This window comes from Terrapene carolina, unplaced genomic scaffold (genome assembly GCF_002925995.2).
Source record: "Terrapene carolina triunguis isolate 2854851 unplaced genomic scaffold, T_m_triunguis-2.0 Scaffold62, whole genome shotgun sequence".
Classification (NCBI taxonomy): Eukaryota; Metazoa; Chordata; order Testudines; family Emydidae; genus Terrapene; species Terrapene triunguis.
The window spans coordinates 50,403,066-50,428,798 of record NW_020664413.1 but is presented as its reverse complement, the minus strand read 5'-3'; the positions used below and the strand labels follow the sequence as shown (position 1 = coordinate 50,428,798).

The 25,733-nt window shown below is 43.8% G+C and overlaps 1 protein-coding gene across 1 annotated transcript; it reads left to right on the top strand.

The window, feature by feature from the left end:
- Positions 1 to 9,313: 9,313 nt before the first annotated feature.
- Positions 9,314 to 24,123, top strand: CAVIN2 (caveolae associated protein 2). The gene is made up of 2 exons (XM_024195315.3): positions 9,314 to 10,021; positions 20,486 to 24,123. The coding sequence occupies exons 1-2, from the start codon at positions 9,542 to 9,544 to the stop codon at positions 21,275 to 21,277; spliced, it is 1,272 nt and encodes a 423-aa protein (XP_024051083.2). The 5' UTR covers positions 9,314 to 9,541; the 3' UTR covers positions 21,278 to 24,123.
- Positions 24,124 to 25,733: the final 1,610 nt, after the last annotated feature.

The following is a 25,733-nucleotide window of genomic DNA, read 5'->3' as shown; positions in this document are numbered from 1 at the left end:
CAATAGTAAGAGATGACTCACATCCCATATATCCTGATAGTACATACTGTGCAGTGGAAATATGCTCTGTTCCTCCAAATCACAAGCCCTGCATTCATTCTTTGCCTGTCATACAGTAATGATTATAAATCTAGTGTTTACAAACAAGTCACAGTCAAATCAGGACAAACGTCCAAATCAGTTCCAATATACAATGAGGCAGGCCTCCAGATTTCAATTACATGTGCTTGAAACAGAAGGATCTTTCACACGATTCCAAAACTCACTGGGCCATATCCTGCAGTTCTTCCTCAGCGTCTTGCCCTGCTTGCCGTTACACATAACAGTAGCCCTCACTGACATGATCGCAAGGGCTTCAATGGGGTACTCACTAGGGCTGTAAGAATAGTCTGCCCCGAGTAAGTAGCAATGCATAACTACTGGACCCAGGAGCAGAAATGTAACTCAGAGAGTCACAGAAAGAAATCACTTTCCCCCGTGCCCCAGGAGATAAAGTCAGCTCCACCAGCCCTTACCAGGCACAGATCACGTCCCCCTCACACCAGCACAGATGCACTGGCCAGTATGTTGCTGGGACAGAGTCAAGGCTACACCCATTCACTGTTCCTACCTTCCCACTCTCCTTTAGAGACTGTTTCACCCACCCACCTCATGCTACGACCCACATTGCAGGTTACCCCCCCCCCCCCCCCCCCCTCCGGGTTGCCAACATTGTATTTCAAAACTAAGGGACTGTTTTCTTAACACCCCCACCCCTCCTTCCGATATTATCATCATCATCATTAATAATAATAATATTAAGTAGCACTCACCTACCTTTGCCAGGGGAATTTCTTGCTGCTTTTGCAGCACTCACCAACTCCTGATCTTGTACAGAGATGAAAAAATAAGGGACTGTTGGCAACCCCCCCATCCAGCCCTGTGTGGGTACGTAGGACAAACCATGATTTTGACCCAAGTAAGGGCTACTCCTGTGACTACGTGTCTGCAGGATCGGGCTCCCCTCATCCTTACCTCGGGTCATTAGGAGAAATGGCATGAGCTCAATGGGCTTTTCGCCAAGGACTGAAGGATATGGCCCAACGTTTGGAAATCTTTCAAGGCAAAGTTTTTGTGACCTCCCCTCCCCCGCTTTCCCAACACGCACGCACACACATACACAGAGGCAGCTTTGAAATCTGATGGTGGTATTGTTTCAGAACTTGAAACACATCCAATAATTGACCTTCATTTTCCAACTGTTGAGAAAACATTCCGTTCACACACCCTGATGTCTCTTCTCAACTGAGCACATGAAAATAGTCAGAAAGAAGTTTAAACCAAAGTAATTCACTTTCTAAAATAAAAACCACAAGCACTGCTTTCTATTTCTATTTGACATGACAGCTCCTTAGTAACCGAAACAGAAAAATGTTCATGCTGCATTTGGGTTCTGTCACAAAATTACTTATTTATTTGTTTGTTTGCAATAGATATGCTAGGCACTGCCCAGACATACAAGGGACAGTCCCTGCCCCAAGAAGCAAAATGTGCCTTGATCTAACCCCTTCAACACATAGGTGTATCTCAATACTCTAACGGGGCCAATTCTAAGTAATTTAAGCACTTTGGACCCAGCTGGGTCTTGAGGCTAATTCAAGGGCTGCTTATGCATGACACCACAAAACTAGGGTATTGATGGTAGAACTGATCAGAAACTTGTCAATGAAAAAAAGTTTTTCAAGGAAACTGAAGGGAAATTTTCAAAAAATCTTCTTGTGAAAATAAATTCACATTTTTGCCCATCTCTAACCACTAGGACATTTCACACATGCAATAAGCTGGTATTTATATTCCAGACTAGAACAGACAATGCAAACGAAACCTCTGCAGCTGCATTGTACATGAGTACGAGCCTACCAAATTCACCGTCCATTCTGGTCAATTTCACGGCCACAGGATTTGAAAATTAGTCAATCTCACATTTTCATGTGTCTACATCTGAAATTTCATGGTGTTGTAATGTGGGGGGGTCCCAACCCAAAAGGAAGTCATGGTGGGGGGGTTTGCAAAGCTGTTGTGTGTGGGGGGGCGGGATTGCCATCCTCACTTCTGCGCTGCAGGAAGCTCCAGGGCTGCTGCCCAGTCGCAGAACTTCCTGCAGCCGGGAAAGGTACCCAGAGGTGGGTCTGATCTCCGTCCCCGCCCCCGAGAGTGGCCTTGCAGGGGAAGAGCAAGTTCTGTCCCTCTCCATGTTTTTCAGGCCCTGAATTTGGTATGGCCCTATACATGAGATTTCACCCATTTTTCTGTTCTCTTGGAGATCCATGCAAAAAGTCTACCATGCAGGGACAGTATATTCATCAATCAACATCCTGATCAGATGCAGAGCTTGGAAAATCCAGTTGCCAGTGGTGAGTGGGAAGCTTTCCCTGACAAGTGTTTCTCCTAAACACAACTATTTCCCCAGAGTTTAGGGGTTTGTTTAAAAAAAAAAAACAATTACGCTTCTAGCACTTTAGCTTGTGAAAATAACCTTCCAACATGAACTAATGTCGTGTTGTGTTCCTGACTCTTCAGAAAGACCTTATGCTGCCGCTCCTAGCTTTGCCAAGGAGCAAAGTGGAGTTATGAAACTAACCAGGACTCAATTCAGTGTCACTGCAGCTACTCAGCACTCTGTGGGCAAGAATGACACAGGCCTTGGGCATTTCAGTTTCACCCAGCTGGCTGGGAGAAGAATGATCCAAAAAGAAAAGATGAGGAAGAATGAGCTGTGTAGCAGCAGCAAAGAGGCCCACGCAGAGGAGCAGAATAGTACAAATCTGATCCCGTGGCAGTGAAGCCAAGAGGCTTCTGAGGAGGGATAGAGTAGTGGGAACCCAGCCCCCAACATCTAGCAGCCAGGAGGCTCTTGGAGGAGGGGGTGAAACAGCACTGACTATCCTCCCACTCAATAGGGGCACGTAAAGAAGGAAACAGACAGCACCTTCTCTCTTCCAGGTGCTGGAGGGACACCTACTAGTCTGAGGCTGGTACACAAATGGCAGTCCCCAGACAGGTTCCAGGGACAGCAGCCTGATACAAATCCCAGCCCACTCTCCGAAGTTAGGATAGAAGAGCTGCGCTTCCCAGGAGTTTGTTGCCCCTAGACCCCGCTGGTAGAGGCTCCAACTTCGTGTTTGCCCTGCCTAGCAGGTTACTCCTCTGGCTAGTGAGTATCTAGTACATTTTTCAAGCCCCAAGTACCCCTATCCATATGCAGTTTGGAAATTCTAATAAGACATAACATGGGAAATAATCTTCACATAGCCCATAAATATTTCAATAAAAGTTACTCATATTGTACAGAAACAATCATCATTGTATCTAAGTTTTTTCCCTTCACCTTGGGTAACGGAACAAAACTGAATGGGAACTGTTTATGCAAACCTTGAAAGAGGATGCCAGGATTCTGTGACATAACATGCCCTCCAGCAACGTGAAAGCAAGTCATGCTCTAGTTTTCTAGATGGAGACATGCCATAGCCAAAACTCCAGTTTGTGATATGACCTTCACTTCATCAACAGGCACACTACACCTCACCAATCACTTCAATCATGACGAAAAACCATGGCAATCCGGGTTGGTTCCAGTACACTGGACACTCTAGTGCTGCTGGCCTCTATGAAGTCTGTGATTGCAACAGTCAGGAATAGTATATGAAAAGTAGAGATATTTACATTGGCTTCAAGGGCAATATAAGCCCTTAGTGTAAATGAGATTTAGGCCCACATATGTTTTGGAGCCTGCATTTTCAATCACTATTATTACGATCTTTCATGTCCTCTAACAAAATGGCCAGGAATAGGTGAATGTCAGAGGCACACACCACAAGGAGATACAAATATCACATGGCAACAAGTATGGTTAAACGTTGCCTACCGGGCAGGTCCTGTAAGGTGCTGACACTCCCGTTAACGTCTGTTTAGGATGCACAGCACAGGGCGCTCCTAGAAAGCACTCAGCACTTCACAGGATTGAGCCCTAAAGTCTTGCTCATGGGTTTGACACAGACCTCAGTAGAAGCAGGACTGGGTCCAAAATATGCCAGAAATACAGATATGGAAACCCTACCCAGAACCAGATACTCATCCAGAGATCTGACGTAACAAAACAGAATGCAGCACGCTGTCAATTATCCAGCCCTTACAACATACAGAATTGAATTAGATATTGTCGTGTAAATAAATATGAGAATTTAGGGGAAGATTTTCAAGTTAGGTGCCTAATTCCCATTTACTTTCAACAGAAGTTGGGTGCCCTAACACACTTTTTAAAACCCCACCCTTAGCCTTTAATTTAGAGATTTTGACTCCTTTAGGGAAGTGATGGGCAGGATCCCCTGGGAGACTAATATGAGGGGGAAAGGAGTCCAGGAAAGCTGGCTGTATTTTAAAGAAGCCTTATTGAGGGCGCAGGAACAAACCATCCCAATGTGCAGAAAGAATAGCAAATATGACAGGTGACCAGCTTGGCTTAACAGTGAAATCTTCGGTGAGCTTAAACACAAAAAGGAAGCTTACAAGACGCGGAAACTTGGTCAGATGACTAGGGAGGAGTATAAAAATATTGCTAGAGCATGCAGGGGTGTAATTAGGAAGGCCAAAACACAACTGGACTTGCATCTAGCAAGGGTTGTGAAGGGTAACCAGAAGATTTTTCTACAGGTAGGTTAGCAACCTGAAAAAGGTCAGGGAAAGTGTGGGACCCTTCATGAATGGGGAAGGCAACCTAGTGACAGATGATGTGGAAAAAGCTGAAGTACTCAATGCTTTTTTTTTGCCTCGGTCTTCACAGACAAGGTCAGCTCCCACACTGCTGTCCTGGGCAATACAGTATGGGGAGGAGGCGAGCAGCTCTCAATGGTGAAAGAACAGGTTAAGGACTATTTAGAAAAGCTGGACATGCACAAGTTCATGGGTCCAGATCTCATGCATCCGAGGGGGCTGAGGGAATTGACTGATGTGATTGCAGAGCCATTGGCCATTATCTTTGAAAACTCATGGTGCTCGGGGGAGGTCCCGGATGATTGGAAAAAGGCAAATATAGTGCCCATCTTTAAAAAAGGGAAGAAGGAAAACCCGGGGAACTACAGACCGGTCAGCCTCACCTCAGTCCCTGCAAAAATCATGGAGCAGGTCCTCAAGGAATCCATTTTAAAGCACTTGGAGGAGAGGAAGGTGATCAGGAACAGTCAACATGGATTCACCAAGAGCAAGTCATGCCTGACCAACCTGATTGCCTTCTATGATGAGATAACTGGCTCTGTGGATATGGGGAAAGCAGTGGATGTGATATATCTTGACTTTAGCAAAGCTTTTAATACGGTCTCCCACAGTATTCTTGTCAGCAAGTTAAAAAAATATGGATTGGATGAATTGACTATAAGGTGGATAAAAAGCTGGCTAGATCGTCGGGCTCAAGGGGTAATGATCAATGGCTCAATGTCTAGTTGGCAGCCGGTATCAAGCGGAGTGCTCCAGGAGTCGGTCCTGGGGCCGGTTTTGTTCAACATCTTTATTAATGATAGATTGCACTCTCAGCAAGTTCACAGATGACACTAAGCTGGGGGGAGAGGTAGATACACTGGAGGGTAGGGATAGGGTCCAGAGTGACCTAGACAAATTGGAGGATTGGACGAAAAGAAATCTGATGAGGTTCAACAAGGACAAGTGCAGAGTCTTGCACTTTGGACAGAAGAATCCCATGCACCACTACAGGCTGGGGACCAACTGGCTAAGCAGCAGTTCTGCAGAAAAAGACCTGGGGATTACAGTGGACGGGAAGCTGGATGAGTCAGCAGTGTGCCCTTGTTGCCAGGAAGGCTAATAGCATATTGGGCTGCATTAGTAGGAGCATTGCCAGCAGATCGAGGGAAGTGATTATTCCCCTCTATTCAGCACTGGTGAGGCCACATCTGGAGTATTGCATCCAGTTTTGGGCACACCCACTACAGAAAGGATGTGGACAAATTAGAGTGAGTTCAGCGGAGGGCCACGAAAATGATCAGGGGGCTGGGGCACATGACTTATGAGGAGAGGCTGAGGGAACTGTGCTTGTTTAGTCTGCAGAAGAGCAGGGGCGGCAGGTTTGTATAAATTTGGTGGTGCCCAGAATGGGTCCCAGTCCCCTCCCCCCTGCCTAAGGCTCTGGGAGCAGCGGCGTATTATTGCCTAGGCCAACAAGGACTAGGCCTAGGGCGGCAAATTTGCAGGGGCAGCAAATTTGAGCACCCACGGAGAAGCTCCCTTGCTCCAGCTAGCCTCCTCCGCAAGCGCGCCGCCGCGTCCTGTTTCTCTCCCCTCCCTCCCAGCGCTTGTGCCACGAAACAGGTGTTTCGCAGGGCAGGGAGGGAGGGGAGAGGAGGGGGAACACGGCGCGCTGGGGGAAGAGGTGGGGCCGGGATGGGGATTTGGGGAAGGGATCCAATAGGGGCAGGGAGGGGGCGGAGTTGGGGCGGGACTTTGGGGAAGGGGTTGGAATGGGGGTGGGAAAAGGGTGGAGTCGGGGCGGGGCCAGGGGCGGGTGGGGCAGCAATTATTTCAGAGCCTAGGGGCGGCAAAATCATTAATCCGCCACTGTCTGGGAGGGAGTTTGAGTGCTGGGTGTGGGCTGTGGGCTCTGGGCTGGGGCAGGAGGTTGGGGTGCAGAAGGGGGTGAGGGGTGCAGCGCTTACCTTGGGCGGCTCCCAAAGGCAACCTGCACAACCCTCTGGCAGCAGCTCCTAGGCAGGGGGCCCGGGGGCCTCCGCCTGCAGGCAGCCTCCATGCAGCTTCCAATGCCCACAGTTCCAATTGCAGAGTCGGTGCTCAGGGCAGGGGCAGCGAGCAGAGACACACACACCTCAGGGGCCGCAGGGACGTGCCAACCGCTTCTGGGAGTGATGCGCCACGCAGAGTGAGGGCGGGCAGGAAGCTGCTTTAGCCTCGCTGTGCTGCCAGTGGTGGTGGCAGGGGCCCCTGGGCCCTTTTAAATCTCCCGGGGGCGGCAGGCAGGGCCAGGAGACGCGCAGGGGCAGCAGGCATGGCCAGGGGAGAGATCAGGCTCCGAATATTGGTGGAGCTGGGCTCCCGTGCTCTGAATATTCCTGGAGCACAGGCACCACGGGCCCATACAACTCCCCGCCCCTGGAGAAGAGTGAGGGGGGATTTGATAGCAGCCTTAAACTACCTGAAGGGAGGTTCCAAAGAGGATGCAGCTCAGCTGTTCTCAGTGGTGGCAGATGACAGAACAAGGAGCAATGGTCTCCAGTTGCAGTGGGGAAGGTCTAGGTTGGATATTAGGAAACACTATTTCACTAGGAGAGTGGTGAAGCACTGGAATCAGGTACCTAGGGAGCTGGTGGAATCTCCATCCTTAGAGGTTTTTAAGGCCCAGCTTGACAAAGCCCTGGCTGGGATGATTTAATTGGTGTTACTGCTGCTTTGAGCGGGGGATTGGACTAGATTATCTCCTGAGGTCTCCTCCAACCCCAATCTGCTATGATTCTTCTATGATCCTCACACAACTCCAAATAAGCAAAATTTAGCTCTTAGTTAACTTAAAATCGTTTTTATTTAATATCTTCTTGCCTTTTGACACTAGTATAAACATTTAAAATGAGGGAAAAAACAGTAAGAAAATCTTTCCTTACCATATTATGTCTGTGTGAGTCCTTTTAAACAATGTAAATACTTCTGTTATCAGTGTATTGGTTCTTGTAAAGGTATTTTACTAGGTTATTGCAAAATCCTATATGAATACAAGGTTAAAACCAAAACTATCCAAATCCATTATAATGAAAATTATCGTATGTCCCAGTGAAATCAACAAATGTTTGCATTTTATCCACATTGTGTCTATATTATATCATGACATTTAATTGATATTAAACATTATTGTGAAGATCACAGATTTGTATGTAAAATAGGTGACTTTCAATGTTTTTTTACCTTGATCACTTACGTTTGAAAATATATCCATCAGAACAGTACATATTTCCAAAGCCCTCTACAGGATTTTAGCTAAGTGATTTCCGCTAACTTTAATGAGAGGGCACAATGTCAGTTTCAACTGCACAGTATAGCTTAGACACCCCTACAGGCATTCTGTCCAGGTCAGGCTGGAGATACATTTGAGGTACAGTGGGAAGAAGTTTGCACTGTGACTCTCCAGGCTGTGGCTCTCCCGAGGATATGCAGAAGACCTCCAGGGCTGTCAAGCCAGCACCTTTCATAAACATTAAATTCACATAAAGCTCAGCTCCTGAAAACACTTTCACACTAGAGCAGCCCCAGTGAGTTAACATGCATAAAGCTATGTACGTAAGGCTCCACGGTCCATATATGTGGACCCTTGAGCTGATGCAGAGGCCTTTTGACTTCTGTGGGGCTGCAGGAGGGCGCAGGGATCTACTCGCCTGCATTCAGTTGCAAGATCAAGGCCCCTATATTTTTTAAGACAGCCTCTCATTTTGCCCTTCCAATTAACTGTGGGCACAAAAGATAAGACATTTAACTACTTGCTTTGGGAGCACAATCAAATAGCTACATGATTAAATCCAACCACTTTTTTTCTGCAGGTGTGGACACAAAAATGCAGATGCAGCATTAGAAGCCATCTTTAAATGTCTGACCCAAAGAGTTTTTTAAAATATTTTTTTTAAATGATAGAAATGAGAATATTACAACGTTCTCTGCGTTACACTTGAAATATTTTTCACACAGCAGAGCTTCGTTTATCTCAGTTGTAACTCAGAGAACTCAATAGCAACTGTATTGTTAAAGGTTCTGATCCTGGCTCCTTTCATTGCCTAGAGCTTCAGGCAACGGGTGTGGTTGGATTTTATTTACTTATTATCCCCCAACCCGTTGGTGGCTTTCATAAACCCATTGAGATATTTCTCTTTTAAAAAAGATAACTAAAGGTGCCTTAAACTTTGTTCCCCTGCCTTTTCTCGGTTCAAGCTGAAACCCATCAGCCAGCCCAGAACAAAGGCAAACAATACTTTCCATTAAAATCACTCGGTATCCAGGAAAAAGGGCGGGTGGGGGGAGGAAAACACAAACTCTTGTGTTGCACCCGTCGCAGAGCAGGCGGTAGAAGTTTACAGGCTGCAGCCAACGGCTGGCGATGGAACTGGGCCACGGGGCTGGTTTTCTCCGCCTTGCATGAAGTCATGGTTGAAATATGACATTCCACTTAAAGGGGGTGGGGGGGTTAAACCTGCAGCAGGAGGGGAAAAGCTGGCGGGCCCAATCCTGCTCCAGGCGAAGGCAACCCCCCCCCCACACACGGCTCCGGGATTGGTCTCCTCGCTGGGGAGGGGACTAGGCAGCGTGTGTGTGTCGCACGAAGTTGAGCGCAGCCCGGAGTTGGCGGACTTTCGCCTCCCACTGGGTGGGGAGTGGGAGCCTTTAAGAGCGGCTGGGAGCGCGTTGGGCAGCTCGTGTCCAGCGGCGGCTGCCTGCGGGTCCCAGCGGGATCCAGCCAGGAGCGCTGCGGAGGAGGCCGCCAGGGGCCCTTGCTGTGCTCCCCGCCATGGGAGAGGATGGGGTGCAGGCCGAGCGGAGCGGCGCCCACGCTCCGCCGAGCCCCGAGGAGCAGCTGGAGCAGAGCCCCAGCCCGGAGCCCTCGGGCAGCCCCAGCCCGCTGCCTGCCTCGCCGGGAGAGGCGATCCGGGACGGCTCGCAGGTGAACGCCATCACCGTGCTCACCCTGCTGGACAAGCTGGTGAACATGCTGGACTCGGTGCAGGAGAAGCAGCTCAGGATGGAGCAGCGGCAGATCGAGCTGGAGGGCTCGGTGAAGGGCATCCAGGGCGACCTGAGCAAGCTGTGCAAGCACCACACCTCCACCAGCAACGCGGTCAGCAAGCTGCTGGAGAAGTCGCGCAAGGTCAGCGCGCACACCCGCGAGGTGCGGGAGCGCATGGAGCGCCAGTGCGCGCAGGTCAAGCGGCTGGAGAACAACCACGCGCAGCTGCTGCGCCGCAACCACTTCAAGGTGCTCATCTTCCAGGTCAGTCCGCCGCTGCCGCCGCCCCTGGCCTGCGGGACAGGCTGGACCCTACTGCTCTCCTGAACTTCCAGGCACTTGGCCCCTTTATTCATACACCCCCTTCCCGCCCAGGTGGTGGATGGTGCCTTCCTTCTTCTACTGCTTGCCTAAGGTGACCAGACAGCAAGTGTGAAAAATCAAGACGGGGATGGGGGGTAATAGGTACCTATATAAGACAAAGCCCCAAATATCAGGACTATCCCTATAAAATTGGGACATCTGGTCACCCTACTCTTGCCCTGTCCTTGGGAGCAGACCCATTGCAAGGGGCAGGTGGTTGGAGGTGCCCTCTCTCCAGTGCTCAGCCCCCTGCAGCACCACCTCTGCTCTTTCTCCCATAGTCACTCCGGCCAGGGCTCGTGGAGAGCCCAGTGCCTTCATTAGGGTGACCAGACAGCAAGTGTGAAAAATCGGAACAGGGGTTGGGGATAATAGGTGCCTATAGAAGAGAGAGCCCCAAAAATCAGGACTGCCCTATAAAATCGGGACATCTGGTCACCCTTGCCTTCATCTGCCCTTGGGCCGCTGAGAAGGTGTGGCCTCTTCCCACTGCTCACAGTATGCAGAGGAGATTAGTTCCCTTCACTCCCTGGTGAGCAATGTGGTACATGGAGCTGCACAAAATTTGTCAGCTCTATGGCAGGCGTGGACACACCACTTCCTCACCCTTGTGCAATGCATGGGCTTCACCCCAGCCATGCCTTTGCCAGACATGTAAGAGCTGCAGGTGCTGCCACCGGGAGAACACCCTACTGAATTAAATGTGTGTAACCTAAGCAATTTCCCTTGGAACCACATGCATTTGCCAGGTCAGTGCTGCTAATGATGGCTCACAGGAGACACTTGGCTTTCTCGTGGAAATACACTGTTCATCTCAATCTTCCTAGGGCCACATGCAGAGAATGCTCAAATTCATCATCTGTGTAGAACACATGTCCTTTTTACATGGATACAAATACTTTCCAGACCAGTGCTGTGGTGATCTATGCTCACTTCCCTTATACAACACATGCACTTCTCCCTGGCAGTATATATTCTCTATCACTACTATTGGTGCTTAACTGGCAAGAACACGCTGATTCACTCACCCATGAAAGTAGGGTGCTCTTTATAGATACATTTTGCATCTCAATACCACCAGTGCCACACATAACACAAGTCACAGATTCGTTACCATTCTGTAATACCACTACATTGTCATGCATACACACATTTTCCACTTAAGAATTACTAGCACCAACGCAGCGTGGGAACACATTCATGGCCAATATGTCTGTGTATTTTAGCATGTACAGTTTGTAACTTATATACATGCAACAGTTCTTAAGAAAGCATGCACAGAAAACTTTGCATTTCACCAACCAGTTTATATTCGCTTTTCCACAGGAAGGGGAAGGAATCCATTGCTGCTGTTATGCTTTCATTGCAGCACAAGAGGAGCTAGTGGAAACTTTCAGAGAGAGCACATAATGCAATCCTTAACTCTTTGAGGTCACAACTGGGAAAAAGTAACCTGCCCATTTTGATCAAGGAAGTAGAATACTTAGAATATTAATAGTTCTTGTTGCCCTTGACAAAATGCCAACTTTGATTTTTAGGTTGATCCCAGCATATTCAGCAATCTATTAAAAACAGAGTTGTAAAACTCAGCTTTCTGTTTGTCAGCCTTTCAGTGGTATGAACGAACGGTTTGCATATTTTCTCCTTTTTAAGCAATGATGTGGATTGTACACAACATGAATTTTAACCAAATACAGGACATGCCTTTTACTTCTAAAAAGTGTCAATGACATTTTGTTTCAGGAAAATCCCATTTGACTTCAGCTAGTTAAATGCTGAAGTGTAAATTTACCTTTTATCCTGTTAAATATATTAATTATATAGTCCACTTTCATATATAGATAGATTTTTTTTTTTTAATCAGGATAGTACTAGATTTAAAGATTTGGCAGGCTTAATTAATCTACAGCCCATTCCCTTAGGAAAGACCCCCACCTTGTTGCTTATTATTCTCTTGATGCTGTAAGTTAATATTTTAAAGACAGATGAGGAAGAGATCATGGCACGTATAGGGCATTTGCAGCCCACGGTCTTTCCCACCTCAAAAGCAACTAAAAAGCTGACCATGTGCCAGATATATTAAAAGAGATGCAGTACCTAGGTTTCTAAAAAGAATTTAAGATATTTCATTGAAATTTAAAATAGTACAACCTCATAGGGATCAGATACCAAAAGATGGGTTTGAGATACAGAATTTAGATTTTAAACCTTTAAATGTGGGGTGGGGTTGGCGCTAAGGTTTTAATTTGATCCAGATGTTTCTTATTATTTATATTACAGTAGCATCCAGAGATCTTGGTCAGAATCAGGGCATCATTCTGGTAGGGGCTATACAATTTTTTTCAAAAAATGGACATCTCTTTCTCCAGAGAATGTGCGTTCTAGGATTATGAAAAGACACAACAGGTGGATGAAATAGACAAAAGGGTGGGGTAATGGTGAGATATTGGCTCAGTTCACTTCTTGCCTTGCTGTGGGCAGCTGGAAGAGCTTTTTAGGCATCATGGTAAAGGTTAGTCTTGAGAGATTTGAAGGAGGACAAGGCGGTGGCTTAAGAGGAAATATTTGCCAAATCAAATCCTCTGAAAAGTTAAGGAACCTTCAAAATGGAGGTTTTGGCCTGGGCCTTTCTTTAATACCAGGTTCCAAAATGCATTATTGGTCACAAAAGCAACAACAAACAATGTAGGCACATTTTTGTGAGTGACTGCAGAAGGAAATTCAGCCTGTGCAGTTCCATCACTCATAGAAATACTTTTATACAGAAGGGTGTTGTGTCCTAAATCTCTCTTCTAAGGATACAATGGACCGGACTCTCCTCTCACTTACATGAACCAACCCCTAGTTGACCCCAGTGTAAATCAGTGGCGCTAACCTGCTATAAAGCTGGTGTAAATAATAGGAGAATCAGGCCTAAGTCCCTTATTTAGCAAAGAAAAAAAATCACATTTAACATCAGTAAATGTATTGCCGAGAGAAGATAGGTGAGGTAATATCTTTTATTGGACCAACTTCTATTGATGGAAGGAACAAGTTTTTGAGCTTCGCACCGCTCTTCTTCAGGTCTGGGGATTGTAACTAGGGTGAATAAGCTAACTACAAGTTGGGACAAATGGTTAAGCATAAGGAGTTCACACATGGTGCAGGGAGACCATGTAGTTTAAACTGAAGTGGGCAATTGAGGGTTAGATGGATAAGCATATGGGGCACTCCATATCTGACCTCTCAATCCTCATCCTCAAAGGAAACCTGCACAACACCTTCAAAAGACAAGTTTGGGAACTGAAATTCATTGACGCTAGAATTGTGCTAGATACTAAAAACCATGGACTAAGCAGAGACGCTGGTTTTATGGTTCATTACAAGAATTTGTAACATACCCTGCTGCCTGCTCACTTTTAGTTGCCCACTTTATTTTAAGTGGTCTTCTACAGCATGCGTGAACCTCTTATGCCTAACAGTCTGGCCTGAGGCTAGCTCAGACACTCTGGTTACCTAGATCAGAAGAAGTGCTCTGTGAAGCTTGAAAGCTTGACGCTTCCAAAACAGAAGTTGGTCCAATAAAAGATATTACCTCACCTACCTTGTCTCTCTCATGTCCTGGGAGCAACATATCTACAACAACATTGCTAAGAGATTGCAATACTTCTTGTCAGTAACTCAAACCAGCTGTTAAAGAGAAACTTGGGTGTCTTGTGGACTGAAGTCCCAGGCAAACATCTCCTGGCCTGTCACATTTGAGTGGCTGGTGTGAAAGAGCTGTTTGGAGCGGTTAGAATTCTCTCCCAGGAGCGAAGATGGGAGGGACTGGCATTTTCCACCCCAGAGCCTGTGCTGTTCTCTTTGCGAACTTGTATTCAGCTCAAGGGAACAGACCGACCACACCCTGGCAAGGATCCCAAATGTTCGCCATGATGCTTTTCTGTTGCCTCTTTCTTTCCTTCTGCATAAGCCTGCTAATAACTGTTACCTGCCTGCAGATATCCACAAAAGCTGTGTGGTCTCTTTAATAGATGTTTAATATGGAAAAGACCTATTAGTCCTCTAGACTGTCCCCCCAGCAAAAGAATTATACACAGGAAAAAGCTCAAAAGGATGGGTGGATTTGTGTATGACAGTGGTCAGGGACCTCTGGGCGAAAGAAGCAACTGCTGCTATGATACAGTATTAATATCAGATTTGTTTTTAAAAAGGTATTTGGATGTAGGGCAGTTTTGTTTCATTTAGGTTTTATTTTCTGCCACTTAAAAACAAGTTTAACTTTCATGCTGTTTGTGTCTCATTAAGGACTCTGGCTCCTGTTTTAGAAAAACAACTTCATGTGAAAATAAAAGCATAGATTAGGGACTTAGTTCTGAATTTGAGTTTGCTCCCTGTTGCTGTTTTAACAGGAGCATTGGGTGTGTAAGGAAGACATAATTGAGCTAAGGGTTTGTGTTTTCTGAGGACAGGCTCTGACTTGCATCAGATTTCCCTCAATGAATACACTCAATATGAAAATACAGCGAGAAAACTATCAATTTGCATATTTTGTATTCAAATGTTCTTAGGTTTTTTTTCCTCCCTAGTTTGCATATTTCTTTAATTGATTCCATATTTTTAATGTTGTCATATCTAAACATGTAAGGCTTTAAAAATTATTACAACTACCATAAGTGGTGCAGCAGTCTAAAACACTGAAGTGACTGTTTTTAAAGCCTTGTTAAGCTTTGGCATTGTTCCTGTCTGTTTTGTTGCAACCGCATGACCAACACGATTTTGGACTGCATGGATTCAGAACAAATTTCATGCGGTCACACATGCATTAAGACAGAGTGAAGGGGGGTGACATAGTAAAATCCAAAATAAAGAGGAATACGGCCTAGTGTTTCAATAAAATATCACATTTACTATTGGATGGGACAGAAAAATATGCTAAATTATAGGTAGGGGTCAGTAAATTGGTATTCAAGCCCCTTCCAGTCACTGCAGTTAGTGAATATTTGATCCTGAAATGAAGTGAGCAAGAGAAAGCCACAGGAAATTAACTGTGTTTGCATTTTGTTGCATCAAATAGCCTTCTGAAAAAGCACCTTCATGTTCAAAAGTAAAGAAACAACGAAAAAGGGAAAGTAAGCAAGCTATGGATGATGTGCTGAAAACTATTAACTTATTAGAGAACTTGCCTCTACAACGTCCCACTTGGTACTGTGCCCACACCCATCTACAAACTCAAAGAGCAGGTGTGGTCTGAGGAAAAGTGTAAGGAGTTAAGGCTGTTCTGACCAGTAGTCAACTTACTCTTGACAGAAATCTGCTCTGCCATTTGGCAAAACATCTATTTAGAATATTAGATGGTTAAGCATTGAACGACCCTCTGAAAAATAACAAGGGGGGGGGGGCTTGAGAAAAGTTTTTTCTTCTGCATGTGACATGTCCTCTTATTACATAGTCTGCTCTAGATGTAGCCAGTTAAATGCTCCTATCTTCCCCCAACACAGTGCGTGCAGAGATGTTTGTCTTCAGTGGTGATTCTAGCCACGCCAGGGGTGGGTGATTTAAAAAAAAAAAAAAAATCTCACTATTGTTTGTTATAAATACTCACTCATAGGTTCAATTTTTATAGTACATTGTTATGAATGGGAGGCTTTTCCATAGCTTTTACTACAGAGGAGAAGTATATATCCCCATAAACAAGAGCCCCCAAAACGACTGCATAAAACCTCTATGCCAGTGGTCTCAACCTTTTTATGCCCAAGATCACTTTTGGAATCTAAGGGCAACTCAGGATCTACCTGCCCCTTCCCTGAGGCCCTGCCCCGCTCACTCCATCCCTCCCCCCTTTGCTCACTCTCCCCCGCCCTCACTCACTTTCACCAGGCTGGGGCAGGGGGTTGGGGTTCAGGAGGGGGGTGCGGGCTCTGGGCTGGGGCCAAGGGGTTTGCAATGTGAGAGGGGGCTGTGGGGGTGTGTGTCAAGGCTGGGGTGCAGAAGAGAATATGGGATGCTGGCTCTGGAAGAGGGCTCAGGGCTGGGGTGCAGGGGGGGTACGGGGTGCTGCTTCCTGCCAGGCAGCACTTACCTCTGGTGGCTCCCAGTCAGCGGCAGGCGCAGTGAGGTTAAAGCAGGCTCCCTGCCTACCCTGGTCACACACCGCTCCCAGAAGGAGCCAACGCGCCCCTGAGGTGGGGGGAAAGGAGATACATGGCTCTGCGCACTGCCCCTGTCTGCAAGCACAGCCCCCCACAGCTCTCCTGGCCAATGGGAGCTGCAGGGCCAGTGCTTGCAGGCAGGAGCAGCATGCGCGGAGGGAGACCCCTGCCCACCCCCGGGGCTGCAGTGGCCGCTTCCGGGAGCAGTGTGGAGCTGGGGTAGCCTTAGGCGGCCACACTGCACTGCCACCGGAGATCGCGATCAACTGGGAGATCCTCTAGGATCGACCAGTTGATAGTAATCGACTGGTTGGTGACCACTGCTCTATGCTGACCAAGGACCTGATCTTGCAGAAACTACTCAGGTCCTGTTGACTTCAATGGCAGTTCCACATCCATGGAGCACTTGCATTATTGTGTCACAACTGATGACATTAGAAACAAAATACAGAAAGGCCACTCATTAGTTGTGTATAGTAATGACTGATCTGGAAAAATGCAAGCCTTGTTTTAGCTTTCTAAAGATGGGGGATGGAAGGAAGATACATTTTGATCCCATCTCAGAATTGGTTAGCATGTTTCTCCTGGTTTTGATCCAGTCCAAGAGATCAGATGCTTAAATTTTATCTGGAAAAATTAATAGATGGTACTTTCATGCTGAAGTTTTAAAGCGTACTCATCCTGGCTGAACTACAGTCCTGCAACCTACCTAACACAACCAAATGTAACATAATGGAGCTCAGAAGGACTTCTGGGTAGATTGCAATCAAAGTTAAAGATATCCCATTTATTAACATGCTCATAGTAATGATTTTTAAAACAGTATTTTGCAGCAAAGCAGATTTCATTCTAGAGATTTTATTCTATTATAATAATTTGCATTTTTCTTGTACCTTCTATCTAAGGATCCCATTATGCTTTACAAACATGAATGAGCCAAATCTCAACACTCACTGAGATAGGAAAGTACCTCCATTTTACAAGTGGAAAAACTGAGGCACAAAGGTTGATTTACACAGGAAATCTGTGACGGGATGGGAATACAAGCCAGACTTCCTGATTCCCACTCCTGTGCTTCAGCCACAAGTACATCCCACCCCTGTAACTTTAAATGAATAATTAGCTGATTATTATGGAGCATTATAGAGGTTATGAAGTTTTATCTGTACTGAAAACTGGATGTTTCAGTGCCCCCCCCCAATGTTTTTAATATTAAAATAAAATGTTTATAATAATGTTTTTAGAATTTGCAGTACTTTGATTTAACAGTTTAGAAATGTCACTGAATTGACCTTGAACTGAACAGTGTTGGTTCATCTCTGGATCAGACTCAGTATATGGTCAATTTCACATGAAACCATTTTGCTATATTAAATATTTTTTAAGATTCCACTCATCCTTACTTGGACAGAATTCCATTAAAGTCAAAGGGAGTTCTATCTGAGTAAGGATGGCAGGATTTGGGCCTTTTATTTTATATAGTTCAGCTTTTAAAGCAAAACTTAATAAATCCTAATCAATGTAATTTACAAGTGATTGTCTGAAACCTTGTAATCTGTTCTATTCACATTCTTATACCTGAAAATTGGACCATACAGCATTGTACACAACTTCTAATTGTCCAGATTTGGAAAGAATCTGGACAGTTAGGCCAGTAAACTTTTATATTTGATGTCTTATACTTGATTCTCCAAATAGTTGTATTGGGGTCAAATGAGCAATTGTACCCACTCATATAGTCCATATTTCGGTAATGAAATTGGAGAACATTATAAATATTTGAATTGCAGTAAGAGCTTTTTTGGATCGTTAAAGCTGCTGTGATAAATAGTTGCTTTCTGGTCACCGTAAACCAAGTTAAAAATCACAAGACTACATACTGTGCCCACTTATATACGGTGCTCAGCACCAGAACAAAATCTTTATATGTAAACATGTAGCAAGAGTGACCGTTTTATTAGGATTCCACTGTGGGAAAAGTACAGAACATTTTGGGAGTGTTGTCAAGGTCAATAGAAACAACAGAAAAGTGAAATGTACAAATATCTCACAAAAGTGTTTTCCATCCTTTTTCTTTTGTAACCTTGAAGAATATTCCTCACACAAGAAGCATGCGTGTTTAAAATTCTGTTCATAGGTGTACGTATAATTTGTTTCCAGGAAGGCTACGTAGTGGACTAGCAGCAAAGGAATGTGACTTTACATTTTGTATGTGACTTGTTTTTTTAAAATAAAGTTTGGTGTTTGCAATGCATTCACCCAGTCATTCCTGTGCAGCCTCACCAGAAATCTTAACCCAAGAGACCCTTTTCTCTAGGGATCACACCCCGCACTAATGAACAGAAGTTTTGAATTGCGTATGGTGTTTTTTCCCTTAAATGTAATCTCTTGCCCACTAAAGACAGACCTGAGACCATCACATCGGGCACGTAGCCCTTTCTATATCTAAAAGATGTTTTGAATTTTTTCCCCATAGTCTGTAGCTCTGAACGAGGTGACTGGGGTATCTCCTAAGCTTTGCCAAGTTAAAAATGATAAACTAAGTAATATGAATGGAGAACATGAAGATATTACAATGGTAGGAAAAGAAATAAAGGAATATTCTAGGTTTGCTTGCTTTTCTTTCTTAGGATACAATCCCGCAGAAACCTGCCACCAAATGTAGTGCTTACTACTGGGAGATGTCCCCTTTGAACTCCTCAGGGGTGCAAGCGCTGTAACTATTTGCAGGAGGCGGCCCTTAGTTTCCAGTTCCACTCTTTCTCTGCTCAGCCTGCTCTTTATTTAGAGACTTCTTCTGGAATATATCCCTCCCTGACCTTTCTTGGTTATTAAAAAAAAAAATAGGCACCTGTTGTCCAGCTCAAATGCTTGATGCAAAGAACTACTGTTATTCTCTATGGCATGTAACATTAATTAGTCTCCTTTAATTTTTGCATGATTTTTCAATTTCATTTTTTAGAAGTTTCATAGATGTGCTTAGTTTATATGTCCCATCCCACATTCTCCCCACCCCCCAAATAAAAAAAAAATCAGTACCATTCCTTCTGTATTGGAAACACAACATAGTCTAATCATCACGGGATGGATCGCCTCTCCTACCATAAAACCCACAGGAGAGGAATAAGGGAAACCTGTGCAAAGTTCTTCAGAGTTTCTCCCATGATATTCTGTCAAGGGAAAAGAGAGGCGATCTGCAGGAGGCCCGCACTCCCCCACATGGAAACCCCATGCCCCCTCACTAGCTCTGGAGCACTTGTGGCTGCCCATAGGACCTCGTTTAAAAGCCAACCCTCTCCCCCTTCTGCTGCTTCCTGCTCTCCTCCCAGAGCTCAACGCTGCAGGGCACTGCTCCATCCAGAGGAGGTGGTGACATGGGCAGGGTAAGAGCAACATGCCAAAGGTCTCGTCCTCATGTGAATCAAGGTGGGCAAAATCCGGCTCCATCAAACTGTTACAGCAGTGTTCAAGCTACTGCCATCGAAGTTAAACAGAACTCAGAATATTGAACCATATCATCAATGGCAGTAAAACTTATTGAAATCAATTAGGCTTAACCAATTTACACCAGCGGATTTGGTCCATTCTTTACAACCATACTTTACCAACTTTTAGCAACCATGTATTTTTCTCTCTCAAACACAATTAATCCTACTTGCCATGCATATTGCACTTTCCATCTGAGGATCTCAAAACACATCATATTTTAAGGAAATAAGACTTGCTGTACTTGTGTCATAGGTCAGCAGTATATCCCTATTTTACAGATAAGGAAACTGAAGCACAGAGGGGTTATATATGACTTGCCTGAGGTCATGTAGTGAGTCTGACAGAACCAAGAATTGAACCCAAACTTCCCAGTGCTCAGTCTCATGCCTTAACCAAAACCCAGCCTTTTCCTCTAGCGTTAGATTTACAGTTTTGTGGTTAAACCCTTATTAGTAATATCTAATTTAAATGACAATAGGATTGATTCATATTCTATATCTATATATTCTGAGCCCTCTGAAACTGAAATCTCACAGTTGGCAGCTCATTTGCCTTAAGCTGTACAACAGAATGGATGAGAGGGTTTTGAGTGGCTTCTTGCTGGCTAAATATACCAAAACATAAAAAATGCTCAGCTTCCTTCATCTCATTGTAAAAAACAATGTAACATTGTGCAGGGTTATGCTTTGTTTATCAAATTTGTGTCCTGTGAACTATGAAACTCAAATATTGTCAACTCTTTCAGGAGGAAAATGAGATTCCTGCCAACGTGTTTGTGAAAGAACCCGTTCCCAGTATTACAGAAGGAAAGGAAGAGTCTGTGGATGAGAACAAAACTCTGGAAGAAACCTTGCATACGGTGGAGCTGTCGTCCGATGATGAAATGCCTCATGACGAAGATGGTCTGGATGACAGCGTAGAGGAAAAAATGGGAGAATCAAGAGCTGAGAAGATAAAAAGATCAAGCCTCAAGAAAGTGGACAGCCTCAAGAAAGCATTTTCTCGCCAAAATATTGAGAAAAAGATGAACAAGATCAGCACAAAAATTGTCTCAGTTGAACGACGGGAGAAGATTAAGAAATCGCTCACTCCACATCATCAGAAATCCTCCTCCTCCAAAAGCTCCTCTTTCAAAGTGTCTCCCCTCACATTGAACGTGAAGAAAGTCCATGAAGGAGAGACCCCTGCTGAAAATGAGGACAAACCAACAGAAACTACAAGCAGTGAGCAGGCAGCGAATGAGGAGGAGACCTCATTTACTGAGGGGCTCTTGGATATCACACCTCCAACTTCTCTAATTGAGGAAGGCAAAGCAATAGCTGATTCTCTAGAGAAAGAAAGCAGAGAAGGGGACGTGATGATAAACAGCAACATTGAGCTCTCAATTGTTGAAGATGATGAAGAATATGGGACAGCACTAGAAGTTTCTAGCCAGAGACTGTATGATGAAAGAAACAAACCAACCAGTGGGGAAACAGAACAATCTGATGAAGAATCAACTCAAGCAGCTGTTCTCCAGATAGACCAAACTGCATAATAAATCTGAGCCTTCCTTTGTGTTCAGAAATGCAAACAGGTTTAGTTAAGCAAAGAAGCAGTGTATATTTCTGTTACACATACAATGTATCGGGTGACAATGATTAAGTTTGTTGTTTTCTGTGCAGTGCTAATGTATTGCATAGTATTGAGAAGCAGAGTAAACAAGGTCTACTATGCAGGCAACCTACAAGGTGCTCCATTCCTATACTAGGTCAAACAGCTGGTAATATTAATTTAGAGTTGCTGCAGTCAGTTGCAATTGGAGAGATCAGGAAAAGAACCTGACCAGTGGAGGCAGGCTGGTCAACTGGATTTTTAAGTTAGATCAAGGAAGTGCTTGGATAGTAGTCAAGAAATATTTTTTTTCCCTCTTATTGCAGTATTTTGTAGCTGTGTAGTAGTTTTTATATAAACTTAATGTCACTGAACACTCTAGCTTAGCTTACCTTGCCTTGCCATGTCCTGGATATGCTAATGGATTCAATAATTGTTGTATATACCTGCATATTTTATTTTGGGCATGGCTCCATTTTACATTCTGACTAGAAGAGGGTGAAATCCTGCCTCCTGAAATCAGGGGAGTTTTGCCATTGAGTCAGTGGGGCCGGGATTTCACCCAGAGTCTTTTGTTAGTCACTTAATAGAAACAACTGTGTTTATATGGCAAAGGGAGACAGGATTTTGTAATTTACAGCAGTTTATAGAAATAGATGACTGACGAGGATGTATGTGTAACTAGCTACAGTACTTACCATGAGATCTTAGGTAATGCTTGGCAAAAACAGTGACAGAGATAGAAACAAGGGATGATACGATAGAAACTTAGAGGCGATATGATGAAAGAGCAGAAGGGGAGAATGTGAAAAAGAAACGGAAAAAATCTCTACTGCCAGTATAAAGAATATACACTCAAATAACACAATTAAATTTCTACTTATTCCTTAGAGCAGTATATTTTCCATCTTTGCACCTGTACTTAAGAATATTTTGAAAATAGCATAATTTATCTATATAAAGATTTTCATATATGTAATGCTATACCTACAGAATAGTTACATAGTTACAGGGATGTAAGGACAAGGTAAAGTTTCGTGTTTCTGGTCAAGATGTTAAAGGATAACAGTATGTTGTGGTTTTAACTGTTTGGCAAAGAGGCCAATTTATACAATCCGTGGGGTTGGATTCTCCACTAATGTTACAACTTTCACACACAAAAAATCCTATATATTCTCAAATTACAGGTTGCAAATTTTGAAAAGGCATTAAAAATGAGGGGTTAAAGAAATTTCATTCCCTTTGAATTTTCATTCCAGCTATTTATAAATGAAAAAAGAAAAAAAAAGGAAACCCTTAGTTGCCTTACATCCATGTTATATTTATGCATTGTTTGTTTGTTTTCTGTTGTTTCCTGAATACTGAATTCTTGTTACATAACATTGCACTAACATGTTGCTTCCTTCCTTGTATTAAAATTACAAATGATTTAAAGTTTTCTAAGAAAAAAATACACAGTACAGAATGCTTACCAGAGCTCACACCATGGAGGGAAGCAGTCTCTTGAACCAGTAAATCGCACTGGAAATTAGCCTATAAGCATAGCGGATTTTAAACAGGCACTGTTAAAAGTTAAGCTCTTTATTATATAGTATCACACAAGAACTATCATCTGTAAGCAGAATGATGACATAATCCATGCAGCTACATTATTTTGTATTAACCAAAATGTAACTCAGTTATTCAATACTTGTACTAACTACAGATGTGATAAGTAAATAAACAAAAAAAATCAAACTAATACAACCATGTCAGTGTTTGGGCAAAGAACTGAGAGAGGTTGGTAAAAACAAAATTAAAGACTAAACATTTACTACTTGGTTTATGTCCCAATTGACCCAATAACATTTATTTCTTGTTCCCTTGTTCTTATTTAGAAATCCAAGCACCATTTCTCAAATTTAACTTTTCAAACATCACCTTGCCAGCTTGCTAAAGCATCTGAATATTTTCAGACAGCTTCGTAAATTTGATAGTTCCATCTGCATTTTTATTGCATTGTACTAGACTTTTAATACTTTAAATACTCCTACAAGCATAATTGTATTGAACTGTACATTTTGTTTAGTCACACAGATAAATTTGTGTCTTCTAGAGTGCCACATAGCCTTAGTAGACTTAATTTTACTGACAGGCCAAAGCATACATGTTTAACCTTTATGGAACAATTGTCAACTTCTTGCAGCCATGAAATGCTAGCTAGGGAACCGAACAATGTCTGTTTTGTTTCTCCTTATAAGCTTTAATTCAAACAGTACTACTGAAAAAAATGGCAGTCAGACACTTTTTGTTATGTTTTACAGACACTGGACTTAATTACATGCTCGGTGTTCTAAGAGCTTTAAAACCCCATACAGTAAGAACTCCAGGTGTTCAGCACCTTTGAAAAATCAGCCCAATAGATAATTAGTACAAATAATTACTTCAAGAAACATCGTATACACAGGGATTAGTCGTAGGGCCAGAACTAAACTTTTTTCTAAGATTTTATATTTATACATTTACAAGGACCAACAGGTCTGTAATCCTAGCAACATAAAATTATCTTTGTATAAAATTCATAAGTTTATTCTGTTGTCTGCTATCTGCTTTATTGCATCCCATAACTCAGCTTGGAACAAAGGAATTTCTCTATCTTAAAGTCCCTTTCTGTCTTTGATTTCCTTGACTCCTGAAAATGAATATTAGTCCCTATAATATACTTTCATGGGCAAATGTCTGCAGTGGCAACATGATATTTTTTCCAAAAAAAATTAAAATATGTGATTGTCAACCTGACATTTCACCTAGGGGCATTCTTCTTCTTTTTTTGTGATAACAGGTATTTATATATTTAAACAAAGGTGCATCTACTTCTCTGGACACCCTTGATATCACGTAAAAAAATGTAGGTCTCTTAACATGAGTTTTGTGCAAAGATTAAGTACAGTAAGGACCATATGGTTGAACTACTTACATTAGTGGCAGCCTATAGCTGCTGGTGCTTCTATTTTTAGTGCCATAAAAACTGTTGACATTCCTATCCACTTCTGGGTGAAAAGGCAAGGAGCATCCCTTTGACCTTCATTCGTTATCTCTGGCCCTGGACACTATAAGAAGACACTTCTGTGAAAAGACATGGTGATATGGGCCTTCTCTATCCCTTTATTATCAAAGAAGGAGAGCTGGATTGATGGCTTGCACTACAAAAGCTTTGTTGATCAAAAAGAAAGAAGATATACATGCCAGAAGTTATGGTATTTTTACACTGTTTACGTTGAAGAAATTAAAATACAGTTTTCCATCTGGCCTGGTAACCTCTATAATGCGAACATTAATTGATGGCCATACACATTACAATGTTGGGTATGCTCAGTAAAGCTAGTGCAAAAATGACACCTTGTTAGTGAACATACCTGCTGACAATGGGACTAGTCCAACAGCCACTGATGTCAGTGGAAAGACTCCCGTTGATTTCGGAGGGTTTCGATTGGGCTCTGTGAGTCACATTATGCCCCAGAGCCATACATACAATCCCCATTGATATGAGGACATGATATGGCTCTGTATCTCCCTAATCCTATTCGCTTAGTTCATCGACAGAATAAAAAGTTTTACTGCTATCAGCAGCTCAGAGCCAACACAGCTGCAGAAAAACAAGCTCTATTCTGCTTTGAATGGTGCATCATTAGCAAAATTTCCAGCTAAGTTCTGATTCCAGGGTCTTTACCGTTGGTAATTACATACAAAGGAGAAAACACAGCTCGATTTTCAGATAAATTGAGGTTGCAGTTGGGGGGGGGGGAAATCTTGTTTTGAACCTATAACCTGAGCAAACATGCTGCAGAAGCCACTGATGGAGCATGAACATGAAATGTCAAGCTGTCATTTTCACAGCCAATTTTCTTACCATACCTCATCATTGAAAGTGCTGGAGGGCAACTGTGGTTTGCAAACCCATCCCTTCTAATTATTTTTCCCCCTAAAGGTGAGTAAGATAAGATGGGCTAGATTCAGGGGTGTAAAGATTGCACTTCTCTGTGCCACCTCAATCCCCTGCTTGCTAGTGGGCAGATTAATCTCAAAGAAGGGCAGACAGTTGTACTACCACCTACCTGTGTTAGGGCTTGGCTTATGTTCGTAGCTGGAGCTCCTTAGGAGACTGCAAATGCTGAATCTACAGGGCTACACTCTGCTTCTGGTCCGGCGCCTCTCATTCCCAAGCTAGTGGAAGAGAGGCTGTAGCTTCTTTCTGCTGCTTTGGAGTTTCTATTGCTGGAGTCCTGTGCCAGCACCAACCCCAGGTGTAATCTAGCTGTATGTATGTAGAATCCTTAAGACATTTAGGCCTCTTTTTCTGCTTTCTCTGCCCTTTTTTCAACCATGTCCCCTTCCTTTTCCCCTCCCACTCAAACATACAT

Bases quoted from the DNA above. Each gene is read 5' to 3' on its own strand.
- CAVIN2 (XM_024195315.3), top strand. From the start codon at position 9,542: ATGGGAGAGGATGGGGTGCAGGCCGAGCGGAGCGGCGCCCACGCTCCG. The intron at 10,022-20,485 runs GTCAGTCCGCCG...CAACTCTTTCAG, and splicing joins TCAAGGTGCTCATCTTCCAG to GAGGAAAATGAGATTCCTGC.